Source organism: Haliotis rubra, unplaced genomic scaffold (genome assembly GCF_003918875.1).
Source record: "Haliotis rubra isolate DU_JTF1 unplaced genomic scaffold, ASM391887v1 Scf1888, whole genome shotgun sequence".
Classification (NCBI taxonomy): Eukaryota; Metazoa; Mollusca; class Gastropoda; order Lepetellida; family Haliotidae; genus Haliotis; species Haliotis rubra.
Genome location: NW_025765878.1, coordinates 75,283 through 91,942, shown reverse-complemented (window position 1 = coordinate 91,942; position 16,660 = coordinate 75,283). Strand labels below are relative to the sequence as shown.

At 37.7% G+C, this 16,660-nt stretch overlaps 1 protein-coding gene across 1 annotated transcript in view; it reads right to left on the bottom strand.

The window, feature by feature from the left end:
• Nucleotides 1-10,092: 10,092 nt before the first annotated feature.
• LOC124274179 (probable 3',5'-cyclic phosphodiesterase pde-5) overlaps nucleotides 10,093-16,660 on the bottom strand; it is a 70,098-nt gene continuing 63,530 nt past the window's right edge. Inside the window, 4 exon segments of the mRNA XM_046709489.1 lie at nucleotides 10,093-10,189; nucleotides 10,452-10,490; nucleotides 10,917-10,924; nucleotides 11,260-11,340. Coding sequence (XP_046565445.1) covers nucleotides 10,093-10,189; nucleotides 10,452-10,490; nucleotides 10,917-10,924; nucleotides 11,260-11,340 — 225 coding nt within the window.

Here is a 16,660-nt window from a genome sequence, read left to right as displayed (position 1 = left end):
AATCGTGTTTTCGCCGTGAAGTGTAATGGGACAGACAACATACACTAGGGTGTGTGTGCGATTATGATTCACAGCTTGGCAAACTATAAAATGTCTAGATATTACAGTTCTGTTATGGAAATTCACTATAAGTATCAGCAGATCGTCAGCTTTTTTATTTAGTTTCAAAATGCATAGAAGTATGATAATAAACTAATTAGGATTATAAGACCAAATATAAAGACGCACATTGACTGAGTATCTACATATACCGGCGTGAGTGGACATTAACCATGTGAGATGTAGCAAGAAATTTATCTGGCGCAGTATTGTGACTTCGGCCCACCTCGCTTCCGTGGAAGAAATCGTTATGTTATAAGTTGTGTCATGCAAAATCCTTTTGGATTTATGATTCAATACATATTTAACTACAGGTAGAAAGTAAGTTTTGATTTCTAACCCGATGAAAACAAGCTATAATCTCATTAATTCTAACAGACTTTACGATTTTTCCAAAATGGCGCCCCTGTCGGAACATCCGCCAGTCTGTGGATAAATGCTGGCCCTCTGGTTTGTTTTACACCGAGAAATCAAAACACAAACTACTAATAGTAAAATATATATTTGATTGATTGTAATAGGATTTTGCATGGCGCTTACTAACATACCTAACATAACAATTACTCCTGGCAGCTGAGGTGCAAAGGTCAATATAATACTACATGTACTTACAATATTATTGTTACTTCGACCACAACCTCTCTTCCGAGGAAGAAATCGTTATATTACAAGGCTGTGTTATGGAAGAATCTTTATGGTCATCAATCATATACATATTTTACTATAACTAGTAAGTAGTTTGATTCTTTAACTTCCGTGAGCGATCTGAACACAAGTAAGATATCGTTTCAGGCTTCCACAACGCTCCTTCGCACTCCTGAAACGCTAACCCATTTAGCACGAACTGCGGGGTCCTGTGGAAATCTGTGCATGGTGACGCCATCACCCGACCCCTAAGACAATTGATGACGACAAAGCAACGATTCGGCATGTCGTCGTTCATGTCGAAAATCATCAAAATGATAGGCGTGCTACACACTTTCTATACAACTAACTGAAAATCGTTCCTCATATGACGTCACTGCGGTGCTCTGGCGACGAGTTACGTAACCTGTCTGTGGTTTTCGTTGGCGGGCGAGAGGGAAGCAGGCGACTTTTTGGCCACTTTTAATCGCTCGGTATTAATTAACCACAAGTTTTTAAAGAATAAATTTGGTGTTCCGCATAAGACTAACCACAAATCTTTCATATGAAATGGTTAAAAGAGTAACAAAAACAAGTGGTTAAAGAGTAACAAAAACAAAGTTTAGTGGTTCTTTAAGCGCCTAAGGGTGGTTGCTGTGTTGAACAATGTTTCATGTTACTCACACCAAAATATGAAATCGATACGATCCTGATTTATTATAGAAAACTGGCAAAAGAAACGTTGCGCCATTACGGCAGTTGCGAATCAGTTCAGGGTATTCCGGATCACGTGACAAAACGAGGCAGTGTTTGGTTATTGGTGCACGTTTGCGGCGGCATGAGGGCTGTAATCAAACAGTAACGCGTGTTTAATTGAACAGATGCATGAACAATATTTATATGTGGTGTCTCATTTACGAATAACAAACACTGCAGTTGATAACAGCATCTGCTAGGTAGATAGTTTTAACACTTGATGCTCATTACAACACACACATATTCCAGTATCGGATTCCAGGTACCAACGTGGGCTAAAATATTCTCTTGGGGTTTATACATACGTGGTTTAAGGTAAGGATATCTTCTATATCAGAAATTTAGTCATATTCAGAAGTTAATAATCATACTAAGGGGTCGTGGTGTTTGTGGCTGATGAATTAGGTAAAATTCACTAGACGCAGATCTGTTGTGTATCTAATGTACTATTTTAATATTTTGACGTGGCTTTGACATGCGACTTTAACTTGTAAAATTACAACTATCAACACAAAATAATCATTTTTTCTTTCACAAACTGTAACTTGCTTTTATCCAGTTAATATGAGCCATTTTATTATCGCGAGTCACTGAAATTAAAACTAGCAGAAATAATAAATTAATACTAACATATTTGAACTCTTTGTATTATGTTGTATGTTCATATGTCCAAAAAGTAAACAAACTAGTGTCTATTCCGAGCCTCATTGATTCCACCTCTGGCATAAGTAGCAGGGCATTTTGGTGTCACTTAAGCCCAGTCTCTGTTTGCCGTGGTTAATCACGTACATAATGACAAGTATGACCCTCCTCCTCCTTTCTCTGCTGGGTGCAGGCCAAGGGGAGGGCTTGGGCTGGGTTCTCAGCTACTCAGCCAGAACACCTGCCACCACCACCACCAGGAATTCGCCTGAATGACCCTGCAAGACCTCTTAGCATGAGACCAATGGGTAGACCAGCTACATCCATTCACATCTGTAACCAAATTATGCATATCTTCTGGAAGGTTTCAATTGAGGGTTATCCAGACCAGACTAGCATTTAGGTCATTAATATTTGTCTATTCCCTGTCCACTGCGAGGAGAAGTCCACGGGATCTGTTAACAGGGGTCTAATTTTAAACTTATGATAGCCCTTGATCACACTGTTTTCAAGTCTGATTGGCTGCCTTGAAGGTGCATGACAAGATGCTGACCGGTCTTAGTGACTGAGACAGTAATGGACGGACAGGTACTGCAGCACAGTCTTGTCGTAATGGTTGTGATGAAGACCCCACAGGAGTAACCTGGATACAAAGGAATATTGCTTGACTAAGATCAAAGGGAGAGAAACGTAAAATTAATGCGTTTAGGCACACTTGTCTTGTTTAAATGCCTTGTCATGAGAACGTGAGATACGTTTCAAACATGCAGTCTCTGGGTGATGTAAATTACTTGCAAAACTTACTTTGACAACATGTAATGACGATACATACATTTATGGAATAGGTTTGAATGTCAAGGTAAAAGAATGTACTCAAAGCGTTAGCAAATAATACAAGGCCCACTTCTAGTCGGAAAAAACATAATGCACAATCCGTTTCTTTTAGAAATACGTATTAGTGAGAAGTTATGTCATCTAATATGGTGTCAATGTGATATACCTAGTGTTTAGTACGATTCTCACACGAAAGGACTCATGAATGGATCATCAGCTGAAACATTGGGATGAGTTGAGCAGTGTGAATGTATCCATCCCTTGCAAGAAACACATTCCACCCAGAACGTGACCACATTCAAGTTCTGATCCTCAGTCCACGACATGTGACAACCCATACAGATGACATCCTCCTCCTCTGCTTCACTCACAGCTGGAGTAGCCACTGGTTTACTCTGAATGAAGCCTTCTTCTTTCTCACTGACTTTCCCTCGGAAGGAGCGCCTCCTTACAACATAAACCTAACCTTTGCACTTTTCTCTCGTTCGACAAACTGTCTAACTTTCAGAAGACACTTTAAACTCATGCCACTGATGCATTCATCTGACGTTACATTGTCTGCCATATTATCAAGAACATGGGTTCTTTTACGCAGAAAACGTGCTTGATGCGTGGCAATTACAAGAGAGATTCTTGCAGGAGTGGGGATACCGACAACGTATCAACTTCAAAGGACGACTCTCCATAATCATCCTCGAGTCATATCAAACGATGTAGCTACACTAGCAAGGAGTTCCAGTCAGATATGTCCAAACGTTAGCCCATCTCAGTATTTACTCACGGGGGACTTAAACTGTTTGGTTGCTGGTTTACCTTTTAGCCATTAAAGTTAGAGGTAAGCCCTTGACCCCAAGAACGTTACAGACGTTACAAAATGAACGTAAACTACGACTTTCTAAAATCAAAATGTATCACATAGATTAATACATCATGTTTAAAATGTGACTATTCTAAAATCATTAAATACTGGTCAATATGTCACTGCCTATTCAAGTAAACAATTGCAAAAAGTTTTCATTCTTTCCTGTTGAACGCTCAAATATACAATTATATTTTAAAATCATTTGTGGTCAATATGTCAATTATGCTAGTTTGAGTGGCTGTTGCACATTGAACTATATACTATATCTGTACTGTATATGTATACTGTGGCTGTGTTTTGTACCATGCAAAATACATGAAGTTATTAAAACAAAAGAATTATATGAGTTGGAAGAACAATCTTTTCAACACCTAAGCGTTAATGAAGTTGGTTATTTTCCAATATTGATAACCCTTTACCTTGCATACTCTTCTGTACAGCAAATTGCAAAACAGGTGGGAAATGAAGATTAACAAATGTTACGTATCTACTTTGTGCAAATTACATCATCCACAGACCCTAAAGAGTAAAGTATATGTTTTAAATAAAGAACCGATGTAACATCGTAAAAGAAATAATTACTTTATTTCAACGGTTATTAGCATTTTGTCGGCAGTTCAAAGTTTTGAGATGGTCCCTATATTCTGGTGATCCGGAACGGCTTAACCACGTGGTCCCATAAATTGCTTATTTCTCTAAAATATGGCAGATGTAAATAATATTTTTGTTACTTTATAAAGTTGAAATGTATATGTATGCAATGGATTGTTAACATTTAGCAACTTGATTCTGTTATTGTTATTTCACACGGGCCGTCCCGAATGAGTTACCTTTTCCTGACGTGCCAACGACAGATGACGCGACGATAGGTGTCCTCGTTACAGGGCGCGCAAGTAAACTTCAGTTCAGATCAAGTGAAACAAAATATATCACCTTGAAGAACACTGTCACGGCTATAAAATAAGACATTGAGTGTATAAAATCCATTGAGGGTTTACGGTTTCTATAGGTGTTAATGTACGTGGAAGTGATCCGGAATACCCGTGATCCGGAATACCCTTACCCACTGTATCGCTAATACGACCAAACCGGAACTGACCAGTGGATATTTTTACACGCTCTACGCATGCGCACAGCGAGTCGAAAATTAATGTGAAACCAACAGTCATATCAGTTCGGAGGACACCAAGAGAGGCTTCGCTTGTTGTAACATTTGAGGATATCTGTCATTGGCATAATGAATACGTAACAATATCCATAAAACTGTTTCTATTGGGCGTAAAATACAATGGCGATTATAGACGGTTTTGAAGGGCCTATTGACGTCAGAAATTCATTAACATCTTTAGGCCTGTGTGACGTTAGTTACCAACAAACACTCATTTTTTTAACGCCAATGGAAGAACAGAACTGCATTGCGATTTTTTTAGCCAACGCATGGCATAATCAGTGATTTCAATGGTTCATTTATGATATAGTGTTCACCCTATTTTAACTGTGACGCTCAAAGGAAATTGTTTTAACGGATAATCCAGACGGGCGTGGACGTTTCAAACACACTTGATAATGCTTTGAATTAAATGCAGCAATGGTTTGCGAGTCGATACCGTCTTTAAAGACATATAAATATCTGATGTATTGACTCATCTTGAAAATGAAGAACAATTGATGTATTACAATTTAATCTAAAACATTTATGCTTATGAAAAAGTCAAAGTGTGCCTCAGTGTTAACTGATCAGCTGCCTCATGCGCTACAACATAAAAAAGTTATGTTCCAACCACTTTTTTAAATTTAATTCTGTCGCAAATTAACGCTGACTTAGAAGAACTCCTACGGTTATAATCCATATCCCAATTGTTCATTTCGATGCATGTGATGTCAATCATTGCTTGTATTGTCTGGTCAGACTGGATTATTTAGAGGCTGTCGTTATGTAGCTGGAATATTGCTGAAAGCGGCGTCAAACAACAAGCAAAGAAAATATTTCATAGTGGGTGAGTGAGTGGTATGGTTTTACGCCGCTTTTAGCAATATTCCATCAATATCACATCGGGGGACATCGAAATAGGCTTCACACATTGTACCCATCTGGGAAATCGAACCCGGGTCTTCGGCGTCACAGAGCGGGCGAGGCTTTGGCCACTGGGCTACCCACAAGTGCAGCACAATTAGTTGAGGATATCGAAACAACGTGATGCTGATCACTGGATTGTCTGGTCAGACTCGATATTTACAGACCGTCACCATATGGCTGGAATATTATGCATTCCCATAGACTAACAACTGGTCTCTGAAATGAACATATTTTCAGAAAACAGCCCATAGTAAAAACTAAAATATCATGAAAAGGAGCCTGAGACTTTCTTCATTTTCAAATCTAGACTTGCCACATTTTCTAGAATTTCCAGGGCTTTCTTGGATATATTTGTTTCAGGGTCTGTAAAGACAGACTAGCATTCCCATGCTTCATAACAATTATGTCAGTTAAGTCTTGAATAGCATCGTCCTCAAGCATAACTACACCCACACCAAGTTTATCAATCAAACAGGAGAAAAGAGAATGGTTTCCGTCACACACGACTCACAGTGCAAGATAATAAAGACAATCATAGGCATAGCAATGTCGATTACAGTGGCTCGTTCTTTTGACACTTTTGCTCTTGATCCGATTTTGACAGAAAGTTTCAGGGATTTTTCTTTAACAAAGGAAGAAAAATAAAATACTGTCACTAAGGATTGTCACAAGCTGTCTTCATCCTTTTGCTACAACAACGTAATGACTTAGCACCTGTCTGCCTCTGCAGCGACCCGTGAAGATCCGGGTTAGAATTGTTCTTGAGTAACCCATGTTTCTCGTCTCGTAAGAGGCGACTGAGAGATCGGATGTCAACATTTGAACGTATGACAATTTTGTAGACTGATGCTCATGCTGTTGATCATTGGATTGCCAGGCCCAGACTCGATTATTTACAGACCCCTGCCATATATCAAGTGCTCCTTTCACGAAGCAACGTATACTAAGATTAACCTTAACTCCCATTCTGTCACATTGCACTAAAAGGTTTCCTTAGTGACGTACCATAACCTTAGTGCTTTGTGAAAGGGCCCTGGAATGCTGCTGAGTGCAACGTGTAACAACAAACAAACAAACAAACAAACAAACATAGAAACTATAACTGCAACCTCTGATGTGGGAAACTGAGCAGAATTAGAGTTTCAAAACCATATTTCTCCTCTGTCACTATGCGTTTGTTTCTTAATTTCAAACAGGTAGAGTACAATGAAAACAAAATTGCTCCTTTCACGAAGCAACCTTTACTAAGGTTAACCTTAACTCCCATTCTTTAACATTGCATTAAGGTTACCTTAGTGACTTACGATCACCTTCGTGCTTTGTGAAATTAGGCCCTGGGCCTAATTTCACAAAACACTAAGGTGATGGTAAGTCACTAAAAGGTAATCTTAGTGCAATGTTAAACTTATTAAGGTTAACTGCTAAAAAGACCTTAAACTCGATAAAGACCCTGATCCATAACTGCCACATGCCTGGAATATAGGCTAAACTGCTAAAATCAGACTCACTCACTCTAAATCATGCGAAAATAGGTAGCAACACTAAAGGAATCATATTCAAATTGTTTATTTCTGTCCAATCACTGAAGCAGCTGTAGGATACACATACATCAGACATCAATGACATATGGATCTTCATTGGGTACAAACAAGGTCATATCAACAGTCAATTCAAATAGATATACATGTCCTGTACAAAAAGCCAAGGCCATTTTGCATTCTCAGTCAGGATAAGGCTGAACACACGGTGCAATCCACAAATATATGTATGTGTGCATGAATGTATGTGTGTGTGTATGTATTTATGTATTATGTATGTGTGTATGTATGTATATGTGTGTGTATGTATGTATGTATGTATGTATGTATGTATGTATGTATGTATGTATGTATGTATGTATGTGTATATATGACTACTATTATATATAAACAGGAATGTGTATGTCATATATATGTAAACATGTTAATTATCATACATTCCTAAACTAATATCTTTAAGAAAATAATGTCATCAAAATTTTCATTTGTATATTGCAATCAAACTTTTGACATTGTTTTGCATATCAATTATGTAATTTCACCTACGTTCATAGAGATCCCAAATGACACATGCTTTCCTTACCTGGTCAAGAACATCGTCTTTAATGCACTGTGTGATATAGTGGTGGTGAATATATACATAATTATGATATCTGAACCAATTTATACATTATAGCTCAATAACAGTAATGTGTGAGAAATGTCTAGGGAGTGACTGAATGTAAGGGAATCGTTTGATCAGCATTCTAGAAGTTGGTGAGGAAATAACAGGCATAAAAACTCAATAGATACCAATGCTTGTTTATTAGATGGGCTGACTTATATTTGATTTTTAATTAACTCAGTTTCACATTTAACTTGATAATGGTGTAAGACTTTACACTGAAAATTACTCAATCAAATAAGAAGATGTTATCCATAAAGTTGTATACTTTTCTAAAAGCAAAGAGGATGTTAAATTTGAGACGATCTATTTCACTGTCATGAAAATCAAAACTCATAATTGTTGATTTACAAACTATTAGAAAAGGATGACATAGAACAGCATAATACAAAATTTGTATCATACTGGTGACACAGGTGAACTGTCAGTGAACATATCCTTCAATTCTTCAAATGAAATACTTGGTTTAAATGGAATCTGTTATTTGATTTATGCATAGTTTAAAGCTCAAAGAAAGTACATATTGATTCACAAAAGTTATCCTGAATGATAATGTATTCTCTTGCAATTATTTTCCAACAGCTGAATAGTTTCAGGTTTCCATACACATACACTGTACAACTACTGTGAGCTTTTAAAAAAGCCAACCTTCATTCATGTTGCAAGTCAATCAAAATATTCTAATATCATTGGTAAACTGCACAACATGTCATGTGTCACTTCCAACAAACTTAAACTGAACATCTGTGGTAAGATGACCGCATTATCTCCAACCACGATTCAGATCAGAGAAGAGCTCCTCAGGTACCTTCTTCACATTGTTTGAGTCAGTGAGTTGGGTTTGAACAGCATTCAGTCATATCACAATATGTCTCTGCTTGAAATGGGCTTCACACATTGTACCCATGGGGAAGGGATTCGAACCCGATGTCTTATTTAGGCTGAGGCAGCAGCTTTAACCCACTAGGCTACCACTGCCCCTAAACAGGAAGCTAATCATGGACCCTATACCACTTGGTGAAACCCTTCACATCACAGTTCTCTCCATCATTCTCTGTCCACAAGGACAAGCTGCAGTTCCATTGTCATTTAACAACATGACACTCATTTCTAACTCCCTTCTCCAACAATTGACACAATGACCTAAGTCGACTGTCCTGTAGGCATCCTGTTCAAAGCCCTATACATAAAAGGGACCACTGCTCACCAAAGTCTTGGAAGTGATCCACATTAAAAGGGTTAGTTACCTACTGTCATATCACAACAGGTGACACAGATACTTAAGTTGATTGTCCTGTAGACATCCTCTTCAAATCCTCATACATACAAGGGACCAGTGCTCTCCAGTCAGCCTTTGATGCAATCCAGATTACAGCGTGATGATGTCTATATATTTTTTGCATTAGCAAAAGATAAAGTAGGAAACACTATATGAAACACTGGTATGCAAAGTCGGATAGTAATGTCATCCTCAGTTCCTAAAGTGAGAATATCATGCCTTTGAGGGTATATTATTCATAGAGCCATCCTGGCAAAAGTTCTATGTTCAACACTTTAAACACCCACATATCCCCTACAAAGATGTCATGTAGTTTATAAAACATTTGTGTTCTGGTAAAGATCTTGCTCAGTGCCTTAACCACAGCAATATGTCCTCTTCACTTTCTGTCTGTGTCCCGTGTTTTGGCATCCATGATGAACACCATTCACTAAGCACAATAAAAGTCTTGTCAATGATTTTCAGTAAAAACTGTACTGTATCTAAATCCCCTGCTGAACAAGTTCTATGCCTCCTGCATATTCACCCCAGACTGAGTGTTTCAGTTGAAGGCCATGCAGGTCTTCACAGGTACTGTGTCCATACTAAATGACATAATGGCAGTCAGTCAGGTTCTAGCAAGATATTCATGCCCATCAATGCGTCACACAATGGTCATCACCATTTGTAATTCTCTCCATTGGGGAAAGCTTCTCTTTTTGTCCTTAGTCAGCACTTTTACTTTTGACTTAGTTTCCTGAAGTACTTCCTTCTCTGCTTCGTTTTTTCTTCCTTGGCTTTCTCAGCCAGTTCCTTCCATTTGTTTAAGTTTGCTCTGGAAGGGAATATTAAATATCTTTACATTTCTAACAAATATTGCATTCATGCCAAGGTGCAATAAATGGCTACTTTCAAGATTGTATATGTCTTAATTCTTTCCCAAACATATAAACCAAAGCTTCACTTTGTACAGAACAGATTCTTAGTAATACTATTAATGACAAACAATTTGAGCCAAAGTGTGTCATAAAGACATATGTATTACCACTATTAAAAACTGCTGTCACAGGTTTGTTGAGAACAGAAGAGAGACTAACCTTATTCCATCAACCATTGGTGTTGTCTCGGGGAAGAATCTGGGCCAGCAACTCATAACAGGGCAAACATATTCCAACAATGAGAGCCCACCTAGAGATAAAACATCATATATTTAGACCTTACATGTAGCTGATGCAGTGTGAAAATTCAAAATGTGCCATCAGGGGATGCTTAGTCTCAATTTCTCATAGGATCCAGGTTTCATAAGGACTAATAGGCGAATGATTGATGGAAATCATAGGAATAGATTGCTGGAAGGAGTGATGATAACACCAGGGCCCATTCCTCCAAAGCGATCGTAGCACTCGACAGTCGTAAAGTCTATGTTAAAGTATGGGAGTTCACGATCATCTTGGTGCACAGCGATCGTTTTAATGAAACAGTCCAGGTGGTTGTTGGTAAACATCTTTTGTTCAACTGGTTGCACTTCCTAAAAGGTGTTTTTTGGTGACCTAAAGTCTGACGCGTCTTGCTGGAAACAGCCATAAATTCAAACTGTGAACCTGCTCCAGTCATACAATATGACTGAAATACTGCAGGGCCCGTTCCTCAAAGCAATAAAGTAGTAAATGAAGTCTAATTGTTAAAGTTCACGATCAGCTTAGTGCTATGATCGTTTTTGAGGAGCGGGGCCCTGTTATCAGTTAAACATTTCTCAGCTCACCTTCTCCAAACATAAAAATATGGCACAAATACTACAGACATGGAATTCATCTTCAGTCAAACAAAATGGCCCACATATGCTGACATGGCTATAAATCACTCCTCCCCTTCTCACACTCAACATGGCAATGACATTGAGCTCACCTCAAGCTGAGGCGAGTTCATCTTTCTTGTCGATCCATCATTTGCCATTGGGGTCATGCCCTGTTCCTTCTCCTCATCTCCCTACAAGGTCAAAGGTCAAAGGTCACCATATTGAAACTGTAGAGCATCACATCACATGCATATAAAGTGTTTTTGTTAAAACTTTAAAAAATTTATCACTTCAGGCTGAAAATGTGTTTATGATGATAATGGCCATATTACAGTTTACTTTCTTAATTTAAACAGAAATTATAGCACATTTCATGATCACAATTGCAAATCATAAAAAAGTTGAGTTACATTTGTTAATCAATGAAGAATCTTACAATAAATATAACAAGAATGTCTAGGCTGATTATTTATAAGGTGTAGGAGTGTATGTTATAGGCACTTAAATTGTTTACCTATACAATAACTATCTACAAACATATTTCCAGCAGTAATCCTGGACAACAGTATCTCTACAGTGAAGTTCCATACTGAGGACTGAGTAATGAAGACAAACAGGACACCCAGAAGATGACAGATAGAGAGAAATAATTAAAAAACATCACACAAAGAAATCCAAGAAAACAGCAGGCAATAACCTGTGAGATTGGACTATATTCACATGGAGCAATAATGTAGTAAACAATTAGCCTTCATTAACTTATCACTTGACGGATGACAGATCTCAATTAATATTTTGTTTGTTTGTTGATTAATGCTGCACTCTGCAATATTCCAGCTATATGAAGGTGGTCTGTAAATAATCGAAAAACCAAGTTAGTGAACCTAACCACCTGATCCTGTTAGTAACTTCTTATGACAAGCATGGGATGCTGAAGACCAATTCTACCCTGGACCCTCCTTGGTTCTCAATTAATACAGCATGTGATGATTCATTTAACTACTGACAGACTGTTTCCTGGTTGATGACAACTTGACAAGGTGTAATTTTGATATTTATGATTCCACAGTACTGACAGCATCAATGCAGCTAATAGAATGAATGTCCTAATAGACAAGTACTCTTTACTTTTTAAAATAATTCATTCTTATACAAACCATTTCAAAAACCATGTAGGTATCAGTTGAGGATTCATTTATAAGCTTATACCACAACATTTTCCCATTTCCCTGATGAAATAAAACTTCAAATCACACAGTACAATGTTGCAGGCATAAAGTGATACTTCCTAACAACTTCTAGTACAAGCTACATGATTGTGCCTACACACACTGCAGTACTACCACAACAGTGTCTGATCTACATCCTACAATAATTACAGCGTCCGCACTGAAACTATTGCAAAAATGGAATATGGTTTTGGGGAACTAGAATTGATTGAAATTAATGTGAAATATTGTGAAATTTGAGCCAAGTTCCAGAATGAGACTTCTAGTGACCTTGACCTTGCAGAGGTGACCTTGACCTCACCAATGGGTTCACATTCACTAGGTTTTGACCACGTAACTGATGCTGAGTAACCTTTATCTTCAAGGTTATCCCCAAAAAATTCAGAATTAGTTAAAAAATCTCTATCATCTGGTTTTCAATTTCAAGGGAACTGCCTGAAAGGTGGCTGCCTTATGCTTCTGCTAGAGTAGAAACAAGCAGTTAGTTTATTAACACATTTGCTTTATATAATATATAGGAATTAAATAAAAAGGGGAGTTAGGAGTTCCCAGTAAATCAGTTTATCCTGGCAGTAAAACACCTGACCAGAAAATCTGTTTATCATTGTAGTACAAAGAAGTTCCCAGTTAATCTGTTTATCCTGGCAGTAAAACACCTGCTCAGTAAAATCTGTTTATCATTGTAGTACAAAGAAGTTCCCCAGTTAATCTGTTTATCCTGGCAGTAAAACACCTGCTCAGTAAATCTGTTTATCATTGTAGAACAAAGAGGTTTCCAGAAATCTTTTTTATCATTGTGATAAAAGACCCTCTTTTGAGGGCTAGACCTCCTCAGGAAGTCTGTTTATTATTACGTTGTTGTAAGACCTTCCAGTTAAACCTGATGTTAAATGAGTGCTGGTTGCTCCCTAGGTTATTTCATCATAAGAATGGTGGCTGGAATGTACAATGTTAGATACTGAACTGTCATAAAAATGTTAGTGCGGGTTAGTAGAACTCATATATCGACCAAGGGTTCCCTACCTGTTGCCAAAACTCTTCCATAATGACATAAGCGAGGTTAAGCTGCGTATCCCAGGGCTTATACATGGCACAAAGGTCACATGGATCATGGAAACAGTCATTAGCATATGTCTGTAGATTGAGAGAGATGTCCACATAGTCACACTAGCCACAAAGTAAGCACTAAAACACCAGACTTGTCTCTACATACCTCACTCCTTACTGACTCACAGGGAATTACTACTGTATGGTGTGACCCTTTCACCACCTGGGTGTGGGTTCGAATCCCGTAGAACTCAACCCAACAAAAGTACTAGAATCCCAAGTGTAATCCCAAATATAACATATGTTACTTTCACCACCAGTTGTACAAAACAAAAGGTTTCCAGGTTCTTTTGCATGTGAACAAATGTAGAATTCTACTTACCTTGTGACAGTAAATTATGGGTATAATAAACTGATTCTTTATTATTATAAGTGTGTAATGCGTAATAAGCACAATTTAGTGTATTTTTTAAAAATTCTGTAACTATGTTATCTAATGTGTAGTATATATGTAGAGACAAGTCTGAGAGTTAACAATAACATATCTGAAAAAAAAGTTGAATTAAGGCTTTACATCACACATATTCCAATGGACAAAACCCCCACAAAATGAATAGAAAATCATCAATGGAAAGGTATACACTACAATCATCTATCACCTTCATGGGCGGATCAGGATTATGGAGAAGGAAGGCGTTGCACATAAATTATAAGTCCAAAGGTTAGGGAAATTTGGTGGGGAGAGGGGGTGGGTTTGCACACCCACCTCTGGATCCGCCCTGACCTTGAATACAGCAGTACAGAATGGGTCAGCTCTATGTATGAGAGCTCCGTGAGAGCAGCTTCATGACTGACTCTGAACCATTGTGTGTACAGCAGGCGCTAACATTATTGCTTGTTTCCTGAGGATTCATTGGCCATATCATCTTCAGATTAGGTGCCATGTTGTTGTTGGTTGTATTCAAGGGTGATATGAGCAGAAAGCGTGATATAGAGTTAAAAAATATTATCAGATCAATGAAATATGTTAACACATTTATTCATTTTTTGTATTTTCCAAAATTATGGTCTTTGGAATAAATGTGATGTTCTGACTGCAGTACAATCCTCCATTGCTTACTACTAACTCAGACAGTTACAACTGATTTCATCTACAGAACTCATGATAACAGCCAAACACAGATGAAGAAATATCTGGCAAATCCTTATGAATGTCATTTACTTATATCATTACAGAAGGATCAAGATGCTGCATCTAAAGAACATTCAAAACTTTTGAAAAAATAACAATTAAATAAATGTACTCCAAAGCGAGGGCCAAAATATGTTCAAAAGAAAATCAAAAGAAATTGAAATAGGAATTGAATAAACAAAATATTAGGGTTGATGCTTAAAATAATGTGGAGTGCTATATGCATTAAAAGGTTTAGGTGAATTTGAAATGTATATTTTCATTTAAAATAGTTATAGTTTTAAAAGTAAGAGAAAACACTAGACAAAGAACAAATGTAAAACTACCCAGCATATTCAGAAATGCAGTGAAAACACACTAAAAACAAAGTGCACAATACAAAAAAACAAAGCAAAACCTCATGCATGAATACACCCTCCTAACAGTTTTCCTAGGACTGTTGATGAGCACTGCTAATATACTAGTATCTGCCATGCATACACAGGCTGAATACAATCAGCTGATACAGCCAAGACATCTTCACACTCTGTAGAAGTCACCTGTGCATAAAACTCCTCATAAATGACCTTGACTGTTTCGCCTGAACCTCCCATGGCTTTGTCATTGCACAAAGGTCACACGATGTCATGGCAATGTCGTGTAACACCAGCCTAAGCGTGTCAGGGAAAAATAATAATTGAAATTGAACAGAGCTATTTAGTAGACTGTGCATGACATTAAGGCGTTCACATCAGAGACTCCTGCAGCTGAATATCTCTGGGTTTATGAAAATACTTATGTGAAGTTGACACAAAATCCATAGCCTTTTGACTGAATCACATTCCAGTCATATGGACATGAAATTGACATTCACAACCACATTATTGGCATATTTTTAGGTTCATATTTATCATAAATGGTCACATTAATGTACGAATGATGGATTCAGCACTTGGTTTTGTCACATTCCCACTGATACTTGTGGGGGAGCTGTGACACAGTTAACTACAGAAGCACAGATCATAACCTTATATCAATTTATCCTTGACAAAAATGTCTTTTAAACTTTGAAGAATTACTTACGATCACATACTCTGTAAAACAACCTCTTCACCATGATCTCTCCAATAGTGAATGGAATGAATGAGTTTGGTTTCATTGCCCATGTTAAGCTATTACAGTTCTATCATGGCATGTAAGCTAAGTGTGCCTTAAGTGATGCTAATCAGATGTTTACACCTTTGGCGAAACCCTTGAGCACAGGTATGGTACTGATAAACTGGAAACATAATCAACATGAGCCAGGATATGAACCCATGATCATTGTTTCCTAGTGTAAGCCCAAGGGAGGCAATTCCACACAGAATTACTGCACCATAGACAACTAGGCTGGGTGTGATTCCTTGAATGAAATGAATGAATTCCCTTATCAGTCTCCTAGATATTGGCACATTGGACCCAAACCACATGGATCTGAAGCTCATGGTGAGTTTTAAAAATATTTCCTACATTTAAAACATAAAAGGATCTACAAGAATATATATATATGAAAATAACTTTTTCATACAAAACACAAAAACATGACTAACTTCAAATTGTATCCTGCATTCTGCATTTTGAGACTATGCTCTTTGTTTTGCTTTTTTTGTATAACATCTAGGCATTTCATGTTTGCTTAGGAACATCTCCATAAAGTAAATATGTGAATCTATGTGCTTCTGTTAAAATAGCTGAAGATGGTATTGACTGAAACATGATAAAAAGCTGATGTCATGTGCCACACACAATGTCAACAAACAACACCCACGACCAATAATCAGTGATGCTGGATGAGTCGGATACAATGTTTACTCAGGTCATGTGACTAGAGACCAACTTCGAGAGGCGATAGGTTCTTCATGAGAAACCTATCTTTCCATATGCAGTGGAACACTGTCCAAAACATCAACACCACATGCTTTCCACTGTTTCTGGAGACCCGGTCCTTTCAGTATCCAGTGGAGCGGCTATCCACCACCTACAGGTTGCTAGGTAACATCTTGTACTGATTCCATGCTCTGATGA